The sequence below is a fragment of the Vulpes lagopus genome, chromosome 8 (assembly GCF_018345385.1).
Source record: "Vulpes lagopus strain Blue_001 chromosome 8, ASM1834538v1, whole genome shotgun sequence".
Taxonomy (NCBI): domain Eukaryota; kingdom Metazoa; phylum Chordata; class Mammalia; order Carnivora; family Canidae; genus Vulpes; species Vulpes lagopus.
Window position 1 is genome coordinate 43,516,349 of NC_054831.1, and position 15,640 is coordinate 43,531,988.

Genomic DNA, 15,640 nt, shown 5'->3' on the forward strand with positions numbered 1-15,640 from the left:
TTCATGAGCTTCTTTGGGTACATTTTGCTTGTTTCTCTAATTTTCAGTGTTTTTAAATTTGTGTTTTAGCTAATTAGTGATGCATTTTTCCTAGAAAATATAACAAAGCAGTGTATACCATCATGTGCATTAACAAGACAGCAGATCTGTGCTCTGCAAGATGGTGCAGAGCTTTATGAAGCAGTGACAAATGCACCAGACCCAAGTGACCTGGAGGTGAGAGAGTAAGAGAACATACAGTGAGTCTTAACCATCATCCTTTATGGTGGGAAGCTGTAGTCGGTCTTCTGGCCTCCCTGGCAAATTATTTATTCTGTCTGTACCTCAGTTTCATCTTCTATAACATGCAAACAATACTAGTGCCTACCTCATTGGGTTATTGTAAGGACTAGGTGAATTCATATATTTATCACATACAAAAATACACGTACACATGCAAATTCCACTCCTCAGATACAGGGAGCATTCAAATGTCAGCCATTTATAGTATTGATGGTGGTTATGATTATTAGAGTACATTTATAAGTACGGAGTTGTCTTGACCCTAAGGAAATTTGTCACCTAAGATAAGTGAACAGCTTAAGGCACCTGAAAATATTTGTTATGTGATGAGCTGAGTACATTAATCTCAATTTTTATATTGTCACATTGTTAAAGTGAACTCGAATTCTGTTGTATTTTATCTCTTTTTAAAGGGATTCATTTACAGTGGATGAGGTTTTTTTGTTTTGTTTGCTTTTTTATTCTAATGTCATTTGCCTTAATATATTAAATGATCATAGGGTTATTTTAGTGAAGAGCAGTTAAGAGCCTTGAATAATCACAGACAGATGTTGAATGATAAGAAGCAAGCACAGATCCAGTTAGAATTCAAGAAGGCTATGGAATCTGCTGAGCAAGGAGAACAAATTCTACCAAGGGATGTTACAACTGTGTGGAAGTTACGTATCATAAGCTACAGGAAAAAAGAAAAAGATTCAGGTCAGTATGTAAATTTTTTAAGTTAAAGTACTATTTATTAATAAAAATGACTTCAAATGCTAGATAAAGTTTTTTTTTAATTTTTTAAAGTTAACATGTACAGAGGGGCAAAAATGCACTACCACTGCCCACAAAATAATAGTATAATCCTTGAATCTCTGTTATTAAGGTATTTATTTTATAAGAATTTTAACGCTCATCAGTTCTTCCATTATGTCTTTCTCCTCTTTATCTAGTTACATTGAGTATCTGGCGTCCATCACCAGATTTATATTCCCTGTTAATAGAAGGAAAGAGATACAGAATCTATCATCTTGCAACATCACAATCTAAAAGTAAATCTGGAAAAGCCAACATACAGCTAACAGCAACAAAGAAAACTCAGTACCAGCAACTACCAGTACAAACTTTTCATTCTAGTTTTTTAATTTTGATGAATGCTTGTTAGATCATATATTCTACATACACTGATCTTTTTTCCTTGTAGGCATCAGATGAAATCCTATCCCAAGTTTATCAGCCAAGGGAACCCCTTTACTTCAACAAACTGTTGGATCCAGACTTCCAACCACCCTGTTCTGAGGTGGACCTAATAGGATTTGTAGTTTCTGTTGTGAAAAAAATAGGTAATGTACAGTGTGTTTTTAATTGTCACTTCTTATGGATACTGTCGAAAAATATCTTTTAAAATGTCTCGGATGGTGTCTGATTGCTGAGCCAGTGAGGTGAGGGTTAGGAAGGGACTGTTGGCTTCAGCACCAGGGAGGACGTGGAACAGAAGGAGGGGCACACACACAGTGAATGCCGGCATTTTAAGATCATGCTTTAAGCAAAGAAGGGAAGGGGAGCGCTCACAAGGAGAGTTGGGATCAAGAGAACGTTTTTTTTTCCAATGAGAAAAGTAATAGCATGCTGGTAAGAGGGTATACTGATGAAAAAGGTCCAATGACAACGATGAATGTTTTTAGAGGGCTGGGAGCAGGAGCAGGGGAGACCCCTACCCCAGTTTGGTTGCTGGGTGCACAAGAGGTCTGCGGGGGCAGCTGTGGCATCAGAGGAGAGCCTGGTTTCCGTGACAGGAAGCCAGGAAAGACAGCAGTTCCAGGAGCAGCTGAGGGTAGTGGAGATTTGACCAGGGAAGGTGTTCCAGGAGATAGGGAAAGGTAGGAGATGGTGTGAAAGGAGGCAGTGTACAGAGCTTTCTGGAGACAGCCCAGGGAATGCTTCCAGTCCTAGGAGCCTGGCTGCTTGTGGAGACTGATCTGAGATCACTTCTGACAGCCTCGGGGCAGATAGTGGTGAGGAGGGGAGGTACGTGTGGAGGGCCCTGTGGTTCTTGACCATATCCAAGATCGTTGTTTTCCCCTTGGTTACCAGATGGTGGCTGAGTACATTAGTTTCTTTCCACTATATACTGTATGTCCCTGGAAGATACTGTCCCTGTTCTACATTGTTTTCCCTAGCTGAGTGAGCCACCCTGTGTATTAATTTGCAATGCTGCCATAACAGAGCGCCACGCACTGGGGCAACTTACACAACCAAAATGTATTGGCTCATGGTTCTGGAGAGCAGAAGCCCAAAATCAAGGCGTTGGCAGAGTCCGTTCTTTCTGAGGGTGTGTGGGAGGATCTGTTTAGTGCCTTGCTCCTAGCTTCCGATGGTTTCTGGCGTTCTTTGCTGTTCCTTGGCTTTAGATGTGTCACCCTAATCTCTGCTTCATCTTCATGTGGCATTCTCCCCATGTACGTGTCTGTGGCCAAATTTACCCTTTTTATAAAGACATTAAGTCAGACCCACCAAAATGACTCCATCTTGATTACATCTGCAAAAACCTTGTTTCAAAATAAGGCCACATTCACAGGTAGTAGGGTTTAGAACTTGAGCTTCTGGGAAGACATAGTTGAACCCATTAACCCTGGAATGTTCACTTCTGTCGGTCAGTCCTGGTCACTTGTTTCCCCTGTGGCCATTTTCATTATTTCTGATCAGAAGAGGAAGAAGGCAAGGAAATATGGACCATTTGCTTTCCTTTAGATTTCAGGGTAATAGAATTCTCAAGTTTCCTATCATTTCACCAGTTTGGGGAAAGGGATTAAAAGCTGACCTTTTCTGTGCCTGGCCTTATACATAATCTTGTTTCTTTTCTTCATCACCAATTTTTAAATTTTACATCAGGATATCCCTCATTTCTGTTTTTGGTGAAAATTTCTGTTTTTATTTAGTTTGATATTAAATGTTAGAGGAAGAAAATTCTGTTATAGAAAGCTTCAAAGTGCCACCTTAAGCCTAAATAAAGTACTAGTTATCTTACACCCAAATCCAATCATGATGTTTCCTGGCCTAGAATCTTCAGTGGCTCCTGTCCCTTAGAAAATGAAACCCACACTCCTTCATATGCCTGAAAAACTCTTCAGCTGCCTGCCTTAAACCACCTCCCCACACACCTCAGCTAAGCTGTGCAGCGTCATGTTCCTGATGGCTTATATATAACATTTAGCACTTCCTACCTTTAAATATGTGTTTACTTTGCTTCCAAAATGGCCTTTGTCCTCCCATCGTGAAGAATTCAAGAATGATTCTCAAGTGTTAGTCAACTTCGATGCCCCCCTCCAGCCAGGTGCCTCTGCCAGGGTTAGAGCTTGGCTGCTGCAGCTTGTCATGGGTTGATCCATTTTGGCACCCATCACATGACCCATGGTCCTGTCCCCACAGTCCTGAACCTCCTCCCCACCAATGATACTATGATCTCTTCAAGGACAGGGACTGTGTTTTAATTTCTTTACATCCCTACTTCTAACAAAATGGGGTGGGGTAGAAAGGAGCAGGTGAGCAGGTAATTATTGAAAACTTCAGGTCTATACAATTTCATAAAGTCCTCATAGTAACACTGTTCATTTGCTGTTATCATCCCACTTTACAGATGGGGAGACTGGAGCTCAGAGAAGTTAAATAACCTGCCCAAGGTCACAGTTATGTAAAGGATCAGAACCCATACTATTAGGCTCTAATGCTTATGTGTTCTTTCTTATACTTCCTGCTGACAAAACCAAACCAAACCCATTTGAGAATTGGGCTTAAAGTAGGGACTTCTAGTGTTCAGTCTGTTTTGTTACTAAATTACAAAAACTGGTATAAAGCGAATTCATTAAATGAGACCACTTCTTAGGTCAGTTTGCATGGGAAACAGACTCCAGTTTATTCGAAGGTGCCATCAGAATCAGCACCTGTGAGGGAGCAGTGCCTTGCCAGGCCGTGCAGAGGGCAAGGTACCGTGCAGATGCAGCAAAGGTCCTGTGGGGACTCTGCTGATGCCACCGCCCTTCAGAGCCATGCCAGCTTGAAGTTAGGGGCCGGCCCGTCATTAGATGCTTGCTTCCTCCAGACGCAGGCCCCTCACTGAGGGTGAGCCAGGAAGGAACTCAGGTGGGAGCTGTCAATAACCAGTGTGCCCTGAAAGTACCGACTGGAGGACCACCCCCTGGGTCCTGAAGATGGAGGCACCTGCACCCACACCATAACAGCACTGGAGGGGAAATTTGTGAATGTAGGTTAATAAGCTATGTGCTTTATCCTTTCAGTGAAAGTTTCTAAAAAGAATTTAAAAGGTACAGTGTATTCTTGTAAGTTAAAAGCAGTCCCAGGCTATAAAGCTGCAAAATAATTCTCTTCTTTTATTTTCATGATTTTTTTTAGTGCCAACATTCTAAAAGTGTTACTTTAAAAACCTTGTCAAGTTGTTACCATTTGTACAAGATGCATGGTAATTAGAGAAATAAGTAGTTTCGGGGCAGGGGGATTGTATACAATTTGATCTAGGTCTGAAACCTCTACTTAGGAAAAAATGAAGTGAGGAAACTATACTGGAAGCTTATTTTTATATTTCGCATTTTCTAAGTGTCTTTCAGTAAACATGTATTACTTTGGTAGGTAGAGGGGAAACATAGGTTTTTGGGTTTGTTTGGTTTTTTTTTAGAGCAAGTAGTGGGGGGCACAGAGATAGAGGGAATGAGAATCTTAAGCAGGGTCCATGCTCAGCGTGGAGCCCAACTTTGGGCCTAATCTCACAACACTGAGATCATAACCTGAGCTGAAATCGAGAGTCGGACACTTACCTGACTGCCACTCGGGTGCCCCTAAAAACATAAAGAAGGGCATTTGACAGAAGGGCTGTAATCAAGTTTTGAATATATTTAGAGGTAAATTCCAAAATCAGAAAATTGAACATGCTTGGGAAACATAGTTCTCTAAAAGAATATTTAATTAAAGATTAAGATCCATTAAATAAATCTACTTACAAAATTGAAAAAACTGAACAGCCATCATTTGCAACAGGATAAACAAATAATTATCTGAGAATGGAATCCATTCCTATCATTTATAAGAGAAACATAATTCTTACAGTAATAGAGACCAGGAATTCTAAATAGTAGGACTGAATAGTTAGTGCCTCAGTCCTGTCCTGGCTTATCCAGTGGTCCCTTCCCATTTTTGGCTTTGAAATTTTTTCACTTTTTATTTTGAATAATCTCAGACCTTTGGAAAAGTTGTAAAAGTAATAGACTTTCCAAATATCCCTCACCCGCTTCTCCTAATGTCAGCATCCTGCATGGCCATGGTACCATAATCAGAATCAGGAAGTTCATACTGGCATTATTACCTACACTAAAGATGTACTTGAATTGGAAGTTTGTCATGCTATTTTCCTTTTTCTATTCCAGGATCCCACTTTCATTCCATCATCATTTCTCCTTACTCTCCTCTAGTCTTAACCAAGAAAAGACTGAGGAATTGTTATTCATGATCTTGACTCTTGAATAGACTGATCAATTATTTTGCAGCATTTCCCACATTTTGGATTTGTCTGATGTTTTCTCATGATTGGAATAAAGTTACACATTTTTGGCAAAATTACCACAGAAACAGTATTATGCCTGTCCTACCAAGGGGCTATTGATGTGATCTTGCTTATTACTGGGAGTGGCAACCTCAGTTATTTGGGTAAGGTGGTATCTGCAATCTTAACCTTGGAGCAGATTCTTTCAGACTGTGCAAGTCCTATTTCACTGTAGACTTTCACCAATTAATTTTAGCATCCATCAGCTGATTTTGTTTGCAACAGTTTTTATTGTAGTATTTGCCTAATGATTTCCTTTTTTCTTTCCACATGTATTGAAAGTCATTGGAATTCTACTGTAAGAAAGAGCTGCCTCTTTTCCCCAGATTTGCTTCCTTATTGATTTATATCAGTATGGACTAATGAATACGTATTTTATTCTGTGGGTTAAAATTCAATACTTGCATTATTTGGTTGCTCAGATTGTTTCAATTTTGGCCATCAGGAATTTTTTCAGGTTGACTCCTATAATTTTTTGCACACCTGTATACTTTTTGGCATCACAAGATGTTCCAGGTTCATGCTGTACATTTCTTGCCCCAGTCAAGTCAGCTACTTCTCCGAAGAACCCTGGGTTGTTTGTTTGTTTGTTTTTGGAGAAAATGGTGCTTATAGCCAAGATCTGCTTGCTAGACTATGTACTGATTACTACAGAGGTGCCATTGCTTTTGGCCCATTCAGATAGATAAAGCGAGGAAGTATGTTTGTATTCTATTTTGGATTTTCTACTATCTGGTTGGGCTTGTTTGTTTGTGGGCTACATGAAGGGTATGTGAAATATTGTGATTCTAAGAGTCAGCTGCAGAAGGACATATCAGAGTAGTGTCACTCTGTCATCCCTTCTACCCCAGTACTATTCCTCCGATTCTTTCTACCCACACCCTGTCTCTCTAATTTCTGGTTTATCCTTCCTGTGTTTGTTCTCTACAAGTGGAAAGATACATCATGTATATGTTTTCTTATAGCCACGTCTTTCTTATTTGAAGGGTAACAAACTTTAATCTTTTTTTTTTTTTTTTTTGGTGTGCTTTTCTTTTTTTACTTAACAGAATCAGGTTATAGGGAGCTTTCTCACTTCTTTTTATTATTTAAGATTTTATTTATTCACAAGAGACACAGAGAGAGTCAGAGAGACATAGGCGGAGGGAGAAGCAGGCTCCTCGCAGAGAGCCCAATGTGGGATTCAGTTCCTAGACTCTGGGATCATGCCCTGAGCCAAAGGGAGACACTCAACTATTAAGCCACCCAGGCGCCCCTCATTTCTTTTTAATTCTTATTCTGTTCTTTTTGGTGCAATCTTAAATGAGATTTTCTTAATTTTTCTTTCTGCCAGTTGGTCATTAGTGCATAGAAACACAACAGATTTCTGTGTATTAATTTTGTATCCTGCAACTTAACTGAATTCATTTATCAGTTCACATAATTTTTTGGTGGAGTCTAAGTTTTCCTTATGATATCGTATCATCTGTAAATAGTGCAGGTTTTACTTCTTCTTCACCTTTTTTTTTCTTCTTTTTTTTTTTTTCCCTCCATCTGCTGTAGCTTGAATAAAAATGGTGAGCTAGGACTTCTAGTATTGAATAAAAGTGGTGAGAGTGGGCATCCTTGACTTCTTCCTGACCTTAGGAGCAAAGCTCTCAGTTTTTCACTATTGAATATGATGTTAGATATGTATTTTTCATATATGGCCTGTATTATGTTGAGGTATATTCCCTCTTACCCTACTTCGCTGAGGATTTTTATCATGAATCGATATTGTACTTTTTCAGATCCTTTTTCTGCATCTATTGAAATGATCATATGGTTTATCCTTTATCCCTTTTCTTATGGATGTGATGTATCATGGTGATTGATCTGTGAATATTGAACCAATTCTGCATCCCGAGAATAAATCCCACTTGATTGTGGTGAATGATTTTTTTTTAATGTATTGTTAGATGCAGTTTCACAATATTTTGTTGAGTATTTTTGCATCTGTGTTCATCAGGGTAATGATGTACTCACCAAATGAATTTGGAAGTTCTTCTTTCTCTTCTATGTTTTTGGATCATTTGAGAAGAGTTATCCACTCCTATGTAAATGTTTGGTAGAACTCACCTGTGAAGCCATCTAGTCCTGGACTTTTGTTTATCATGAATTTTTTAATTACTGATTCCACTTCATTGCTGGTAATTGGTCTGTTCAAATTTTCTGTTTCTTCCTGATTCAGTTTTGGAGGGTTACATGCATTTCTTCTAGGTTGTCCAGTTTGTTGGCATATAATTTTTCATAATCTTCTCATAATCCTTTGTATTTTTGTGGTGTCAGTTATTGTCCTCCTTCATTTGTGATTTTGAGTCCTTTCTCTTTTTTTCTTGATGAGTCTGGCTTTACTCTGGTTTATCAATTTTGTTTATCTTTTCAAAGATCTAGCTTCTGGTTTCATTGTGTTGTTTTGTTTTTATTCTCATTTATTTCTGTTCTAATCTTTATAATTTCTTTCCTTCTACTGGCTTTGGGTTTTGTTTATTCTTTTTCTATTTCCTTATGTGTAAAATTAGATTATTTATTAGGGATTTTTCTTGTTTCTTGAAGTAGGCCTGTATTGCTATAAACTTCCCTGTTAAAAAAAAAAAAAAAAAAAACTTCCCTGTTAAAACAGCTTTTGCTTCATCCCAAAGATTTTGGACTGTTGTGTTTTCAGAGCTCTTCCTCGTTCTTTTGTACAGCTGCATAGTACAGCATTGTATGAATGTGCCATGGTTCATCCTACTACTGTCCTATAATCTACTTTAAACTATTTATAATTACCTACAAACAGTGCTTCAGCGAATAACCTTGTATACAATGTTTTCATGAGTCTCGTTCATATGTATCCATTATTGGAAGTACATCTTCAGAATAGAGTATTAGAAGTGAAGTTGCTGGGTAGAAAGGTAAATATGTCTCACTTTGCTAGGTTCAACCAATTTTTTCCTCCAAGGATTATACAAATTTGTATTCTCACAGCAATATATGAGCATACCTGCTTCCCCATGGCCTCAGTAATAGAATATATTGTCATCATATTGGCACTAAAATTCTAGCACAATAAGCAACAGATTATTTTGGAAATCCTGAACTGTCTCTAAATTTAGTTATTTTTATCTGTTTTTACCAGTAGCATACCACAATAAATGAGCATATTAGAAGTTCCTTGCATTTTTTAAAATGTATCCAACATAGGTCTCTGGGGAGCAGATAGCATATTCCAATAATGACCCATGCTTATCTGCTCTGATCTGAGACCATCTACTCAGCAGGAATAAGTGTGGTAGTATTCAGTCTTATTTAGAGAGGCCCTATCAGGAAGACCACTACCCATCAATAACTGAGGAGTTGTTAACAAATATTGGGCAGAAGGGGCCTCTCTGACAGCAAAGTAGAGATAAAGTAATTGGCCTAGTTTCATCTCCTTTATTCTTCAGGGAATGGCAAACTGAAGATTTACTTTTGTAGGACTTTAATTCCTTCTTCAGGACCAAGTTAATAAAAGACCAAGAAACTCCTGATTAAACTGGATATGGAGTATTTTGTAGGCAGGGCTGCACATTTTGGCTTTGTTGTAATTTCTGCTTTCTTGATTAACATCTCAGAGCTGAAACATTCCACATTCCCCAACAGTGTGGGGGCCAACTCAAGTTTACAATTCTGACAAAATTACCCTGCTTCTAGCTTATCCAAATCCTCTGCCCCTCACTCCTATTTATTAAGCATCACACTACCCAGAAGGTACACTAGCAAATTGTGCAATTGAATAAAACCCAAACTCTTCATTTAGATTCATTAGATGCAACTGTATCATATATAATAGTATCACTTTTTCTACATTTTGGTCAAAGATATTTTTACATAAACTATGAAAATAAAAAAATATATATATATATAGACGTTTGGTGTTTCATTTTGTTTTGTTTCCTTAGGTCTTGCTCCTGTGGTCTATTTGTCAGATGAACGCCATAATTTATTGGCAATAAAGTTCTGGGCCGATTTTAATGAAGACATTATTAAACCTTACACATTAATTGCTGCAAGCAACCTCCAGTGGCGACCAGAAGCCAAATCAGGAATTCCTACTTTATTTGCTGGAGATTTTTCCAGGTTTTCTGCCAGTCCAAAGGAGGAGCATTTTCAAGAGACATTCCACAAAATGAAAAATACTGTTGAGGTAAAATTAATTTGTGCATTACCATGCATTTTGGCATTTTCCTATTTTGATGGTCAAATATTAAGGAAGTGGTGGCTTCTGTGAAAATTGGGTAGTTGAGATACAGCGTAAGGTGAGGTTTCATCATGTGTAAATTGCTCATGAGCCTAAAGAGATGAGAGGACAACAGCTGGAGTGAGGGGAAATTGTGAGGAGGATATTCAGGACTACAGACCATGTGAACAAGAATAATATGAGCCACCCGTGGTTCATAGCAGTTGGTAATGTAGTTAGTTAATAACACAGAGATTACAAATTTATGGGTTGTTGTTTTTCCTTAAAGATTTTGTTTATTTATTCATGAGAGAGAGAGAGAGAGAGAGATGCAGAGACACAGGCAGAGGGAGAAGCAGGCTCCATGCAGGGAGCCAACGTGTGACTCCATCGGGTCTCCAGGATCACGCCCTGGGGCTGAAGGCAGGCACTCAACCACTGAACCACTTAGGCGTCCCTAGATAAGTTTAAAACATAAATTTGGAAAAAATAAAAAATAAAAAATAAAATAAAATAAAAAAAAAATAAAACATAAATTTGGGGCAGCCTGGGTGGCTCAGTGGTTTAGCGCCGCCTTCAGCCCCAGGGTGTGATCCTGGAGACTGAGGATCGGGTCCCACATCGGGCTCCCTGCATAGAGCCTGCTTCTCCCTCTGCCTGTGTCTCTGCCTCTCTCTTTCTCTCTCTCTGTCTCTCATGAATAAATAAATAAAATCTTTAAAAAATAAATAAACTTCATATCTAGTATTTTATAGTTTATAACTTTGATTTGAAATACTGTCAGAACACTGAAACTATTTCTCTGGATAATGTACGTTTTTTATGCTTAAGTCTATATATACAGCAAGTAATGATATTAGCTACAGTGTAGAGTGCTTACTGCATGTCAGGCTTTCTTCAAAGCCTGTCGCATTTAATTCTTCCACTAACCCTATGAGGTAGAAGCTTTTTTCCCATTTTTATCAATGACCAATAGAGAGGTTAAGTCATACAGCCAAGCTATTAAAAGCAGGATTCATACTTAAGCCATCTGAATATATAGCCCAAATTATTAACTACTATACAATGCTGCCTTCCAATAAAACTTTGGATTTTATAAATTACTAACTAGAAACGAATCTTCAAGGTAAGCCTCTTTGTTTAATATTGGAAATATGCATTATTCAAGATATATAAAAATAAAATTATATTTTAAAAGCATTAGAATAGCCAGCTACTTGAAGGCAGTTTGTGTAATATTTTACCTAAAGACTCAATATACATAGTGAAGAAAAAGACTGATTTATCTGGTTTCTACATTGGGAGTAAAGTTGGGGTTATATTCATTATTTGGCTCCCATGCAGAGTACATCCAGGTTTTCTCTGAGACTGTTCAAGAGCAGTTCTGAGACAACTGACTCATTTACATAGCATTTTTTAAGTTTTACAAAACACTCTCATGAATTAGGTTAAATCCTCTAAAATTGCTGGTATTCAACCAACTGTAATTTCTGAAACAACAGTTTTATATGGTTTAACCTACACATTGTTTCAGTGAATTCTTGGAACAGACATGAGGCGATCTCTCATTTGACTACTAACTGAAGGCTTCCATAGATGTTAAATGATTTACAGCTGTCAGGTAGGAAATGGAGCTAGAACTTGAGCCTATCTTGCAGCTCCGAAACCATTGTCATGTGAAACCTTGCTTACTAAAGTAGATGATTGGAAAGATCTCTCCCATCTCTTTCCTTCCCTGACATACACACACTCCTCTCCCTCCCAACAACTGTGTTGGCTTTGCATTTTTATACTGGCCGTTTTTTGTTTTTTTTTTTTGACAGTTGGTATCAAGCTTGGGGTGTGCCATTCTTTTTTTTTCTGGTCTGAACCTTTTATTTCTTTTTTAAAATATTATTTTCTGAAAACATGAATATGTGTGTTTTCCTTTTACAAAACAGCTTTTTCCATTTATTTTCATAGAATATTGGTATGTTTTACAACGATGCAGAAAACAAACTTGTGCATATACTTAATGCAAATGATCCCAAGTTGTCCACCCCGGCTAAAGACTATGCTTCAGAGCCACACACAGCTCAAATAGTCCTTGGCATAGGAAATAAATTTCCGGTAAGTTAATGTAAATTTAAGGGATTTTTATAAATATTACATAAGAAGGCAGTAATATAGTCTGCTGTATACCTAGTAAACATGATAAAATGTAATTAAACTTGACTAGAAAGTGTGGTTAATTGTTATGTGGCTCCCGTAAGTATTAGCTATCTGGAAATTGTATCTTGTTTATCAAAGCCAGAACGTAACATTCTTTGGGGGCAAATTTTACAAACCGGTGCTTTCATTTTTAGCATTGCAAGTACATGTGATGGGAAATACTTTGCATCCTATACAACCAAGGTTGTTTCGAAGCTCAGTTTGATTTAACTCTTTAAGTCACAATATATGCAGATCAAGCCATAAGGTCTGTAATACTGGCTGATGACTAATTCTAAGTAGCTAACAGCTGCTAAGTGTATCTGTAAGAACTCACTTAATTTTCACAATGATCCAGGGGATGAAAATTATCTCCATTTTACAGAGGAGGAAACTATGGCCTAAACAGGTTGAACAACGCTTAAAGTCACAAAACCGGAAAAGTATACCTACTAGAACCTAGGTAGTCTATGCTCTTAGAGTGGTTTAAAAATGCTTTTCTTTTTTAAACTGTTAATAGAAAAGATTAATGCATAAGTTATATCCCCCTACCTCCTTTTTTATCTTCTAGTACAGTTAGTCTTCATTCTTTCTTTTCCTGTCATTTCTGTATCCTTTTATGCAAAACTATTTCTTTACAAAATAAGCACAATCATATAAATGTCTCTTGCAATAATCTGACCTATGAGTCATGAGGGGAGTGAGATTGTATGTGGTATTTGTGTGCTTTAAATATTTCAAATGAGGGGTGCCTGGATGGCTCAGTTAAGCATCTGACGCTTGGTTTTAACTCAGGTCATGATCTCAGGGTCCTGAGATTGAGCCCCATGTCAGGCTCTACACTTTGCTTGAGATTCTCTCACCCTCTCCCCTTCCCTCCCCACCCCCATTCTCCTTTCTCTCTAAAATAAAGAAATGAATCTTTAAAAAGAAATTCTAACGAAAAGCTAAATTTCTGATGTTTTCTACATTAGTGCATAGTTATCTTGGCTGCTTTTTGTCTTTTTATTAGATGTCTTCTCCCAATAATGAGATGAATTACCAGAGTCCTTTATCACTTTGTAAGCCAAAAGAGAAGTCTGTCCCCACACCTGGATCAACCCAAATGACTTCAAAGTCTTATTGTAAAGGGGAGAAAGAGATGGATGACCCAAAAACCTGTAAAAAGAGAAGAGCCTTGGACTTTTTGAGTAGAGTGCCTTTACCTCCATCTGTCAGTCCCATTTGTACATTTGTTTCTCCAGCTGCACAGAAGGCATTTCAGCCACCACGGAGTTGTGGCACCAAATATGAAACACTGATAAAGAAGAAAGAGTTGAATTCTCCACAGATGACTCCACTTAAATTTAATGACCTTTCCCTTTTGGAAAGTGATTCAATAGCAGACGAAGAACTCGCAATGATAAACACCCAAGCCCTTTTGTTGGGTTCACCAGGAGAACATCAACTTGTGTCTGTCAGTGACTCTACCAGGGCTGCTCCCACGAGCTCAAAAGATTATCTTGGACTGAAAAGGCATTCTACTGCATCCGGGGTCAGAGGACCCGAGAGCCCCCAGGCCTGCACCAGGAAGCGGGAGCCCCGTGTACAGAACACAAGTGATCTGAAAAGGACATCTCTGAGACTGCAGAGGCAACAAACACAAAAATGACAATGAATTGGTGACTGACTCAGCCTTTCCAATGTGTAGAAAACACAGCCTCAACCTGTATGTCAAGATGTGCATAATGAGACAAGAAAGGCCACATCCCAAATCTCCTGTGTGCTTGTCTATCTTAGGAAACCTGGCCTATCTCTGTACTGGTCGGTGTACTTTATTTCAGTTATGTGTCTGAAAATTGTGTATTTATTAGCTAATCAAGAAAAAAATCTCCTTTAAACTCTTTAGATTAGATTTGATCAAGTATATTTTACAAAGTAAATACACTTTTTCTTTAAATTGTGTCCTTAATTAAATGAAAGTAGGTTTCAAAGTACTGTTATTTTGACTCCTGTAGTTCTTTTTAGGTGGCTTGGTTTTGTTTTGTTTTTCGGAGGTAACCTACTATGAACCATTTTTCCTTAATGAACGTGTTGGTTCTCTTATAGTTGTATCCTGATCAAAAGTCAGGAGGAGTAAGGAACAAACAGCAGTGCTCTCTCTGGACCAGTTCTTTAACCTTATGTCAGCATAAGTGCAAGAAAAACAGAATCTTCAATGTGATTCCTTTTTATGATTCTAGTGTGATTGCTGAATTATTTCAATTAAAAATTCGAATGCTTTTAAATCAGATTTCATAGTTGTTTTTTTTTAACATAGTTGTTTTTTTCATAGTTGTTTTTCATAGTTGTAATGATCATCTGCAGCTTAAGAAAAAATCTTTCTTTCAACTTGAAGTGATGCTACCTGCTTTATTTTTTAGCCTTATTAGAGGACTCAGCAGGTACTTCCTTTAAACCTGGTTTTCTCTGACCACCATGGCAGACACTGATAGTTCAATATAAGAGGACATCCATCCTCATTTGTTACCTTCTTATGTTTAAGAGAAAAAGAGAATGCAGTTCTAACTAGGAATTCATAACATGGAGAAGTTCTTCAGTCAGATCTTTTAATATGTCTTAAATTTATATAAAATAACATGTTTTCAAATCTAATCATAAACACATTTCAAAGCCAAGAATAAATCTATTAAGAAGCAATGTTTTTCTCTCATAACTATGATCCTTGATTTTTCTCTCCTCTAAAAAGTATCAACATAGCAGCCCATTCTGTAGCTGTTTAACTCAAATGTTGTACCAGTCTTATTACTGTGTGATTTAAGTCTTATTCATAAAACAATTTAGTCCTCACACCCCAGCCATTTTCCAAGTGACCCACTCTAGAATCTCAGGTGAACAAAAAGAATTTAAGAATTTTACCTTTTTTTACATTCCTAGAAAACCTGCCTTGCTAGTACCTCCTCCATTCTTCATTGCCATTTAGATCATGTAGAGATATCATGCACACTTCTTTTTTCTGTACATTGTAAATAATATAGCAAAGCTATGTAAGCAAACTATGAAGCTTAAGTCTATGTGGACACTATCTCCTAAAAAGTGACAATGATTACAGAGTCAAGAATGTACACTGCATGATAAGGGATAAAAGGTAAAAGCAATTTGTGATACTCAACTATCACTTAATGAGAGTCTATCTTGAACATAAAGCCCTATACCAGCTAAATGAACGATGCAAATGTTAACAATGCAAAATACTAAAGGTTCAAAAGATCATATATGAATCAGGAAACTTGGGAATTGAGAGAAAAAAATAGATCACTTCTAGCTGGGATAAAGCTGGCAGCATTTAATCGATTGTTTTTATGCTTCCAAACTAT

General features: G+C 37.6%; 1 protein-coding gene across 3 annotated transcripts in view; it reads left to right on the top strand.

The window, feature by feature from the left end:
* BRCA2 (BRCA2 DNA repair associated) overlaps positions 1 to 14,963 on the top strand; it is a 61,070-nt gene extending 46,107 nt beyond the window's left edge. For all 3 annotated transcript variants that reach the window (XM_041766005.1, XM_041766007.1, XM_041766006.1), the window contains 7 exons: positions 95 to 216; positions 783 to 981; positions 1,218 to 1,381; positions 1,469 to 1,607; positions 9,817 to 10,061; positions 12,057 to 12,203; positions 13,297 to 14,963. In XM_041766005.1, coding sequence (XP_041621939.1) covers positions 95 to 216; positions 783 to 981; positions 1,218 to 1,381; positions 1,469 to 1,607; positions 9,817 to 10,061; positions 12,057 to 12,203; positions 13,297 to 13,935 — 1,655 coding nt within the window. In that variant the 3' untranslated portion in view covers positions 13,936 to 14,963. The remainder of the gene's footprint in view (positions 1 to 94; positions 217 to 782; positions 982 to 1,217; positions 1,382 to 1,468; positions 1,608 to 9,816; positions 10,062 to 12,056; positions 12,204 to 13,296) is intronic.
* The last annotated feature ends 677 nt before the right edge of the window (positions 14,964 to 15,640 follow it).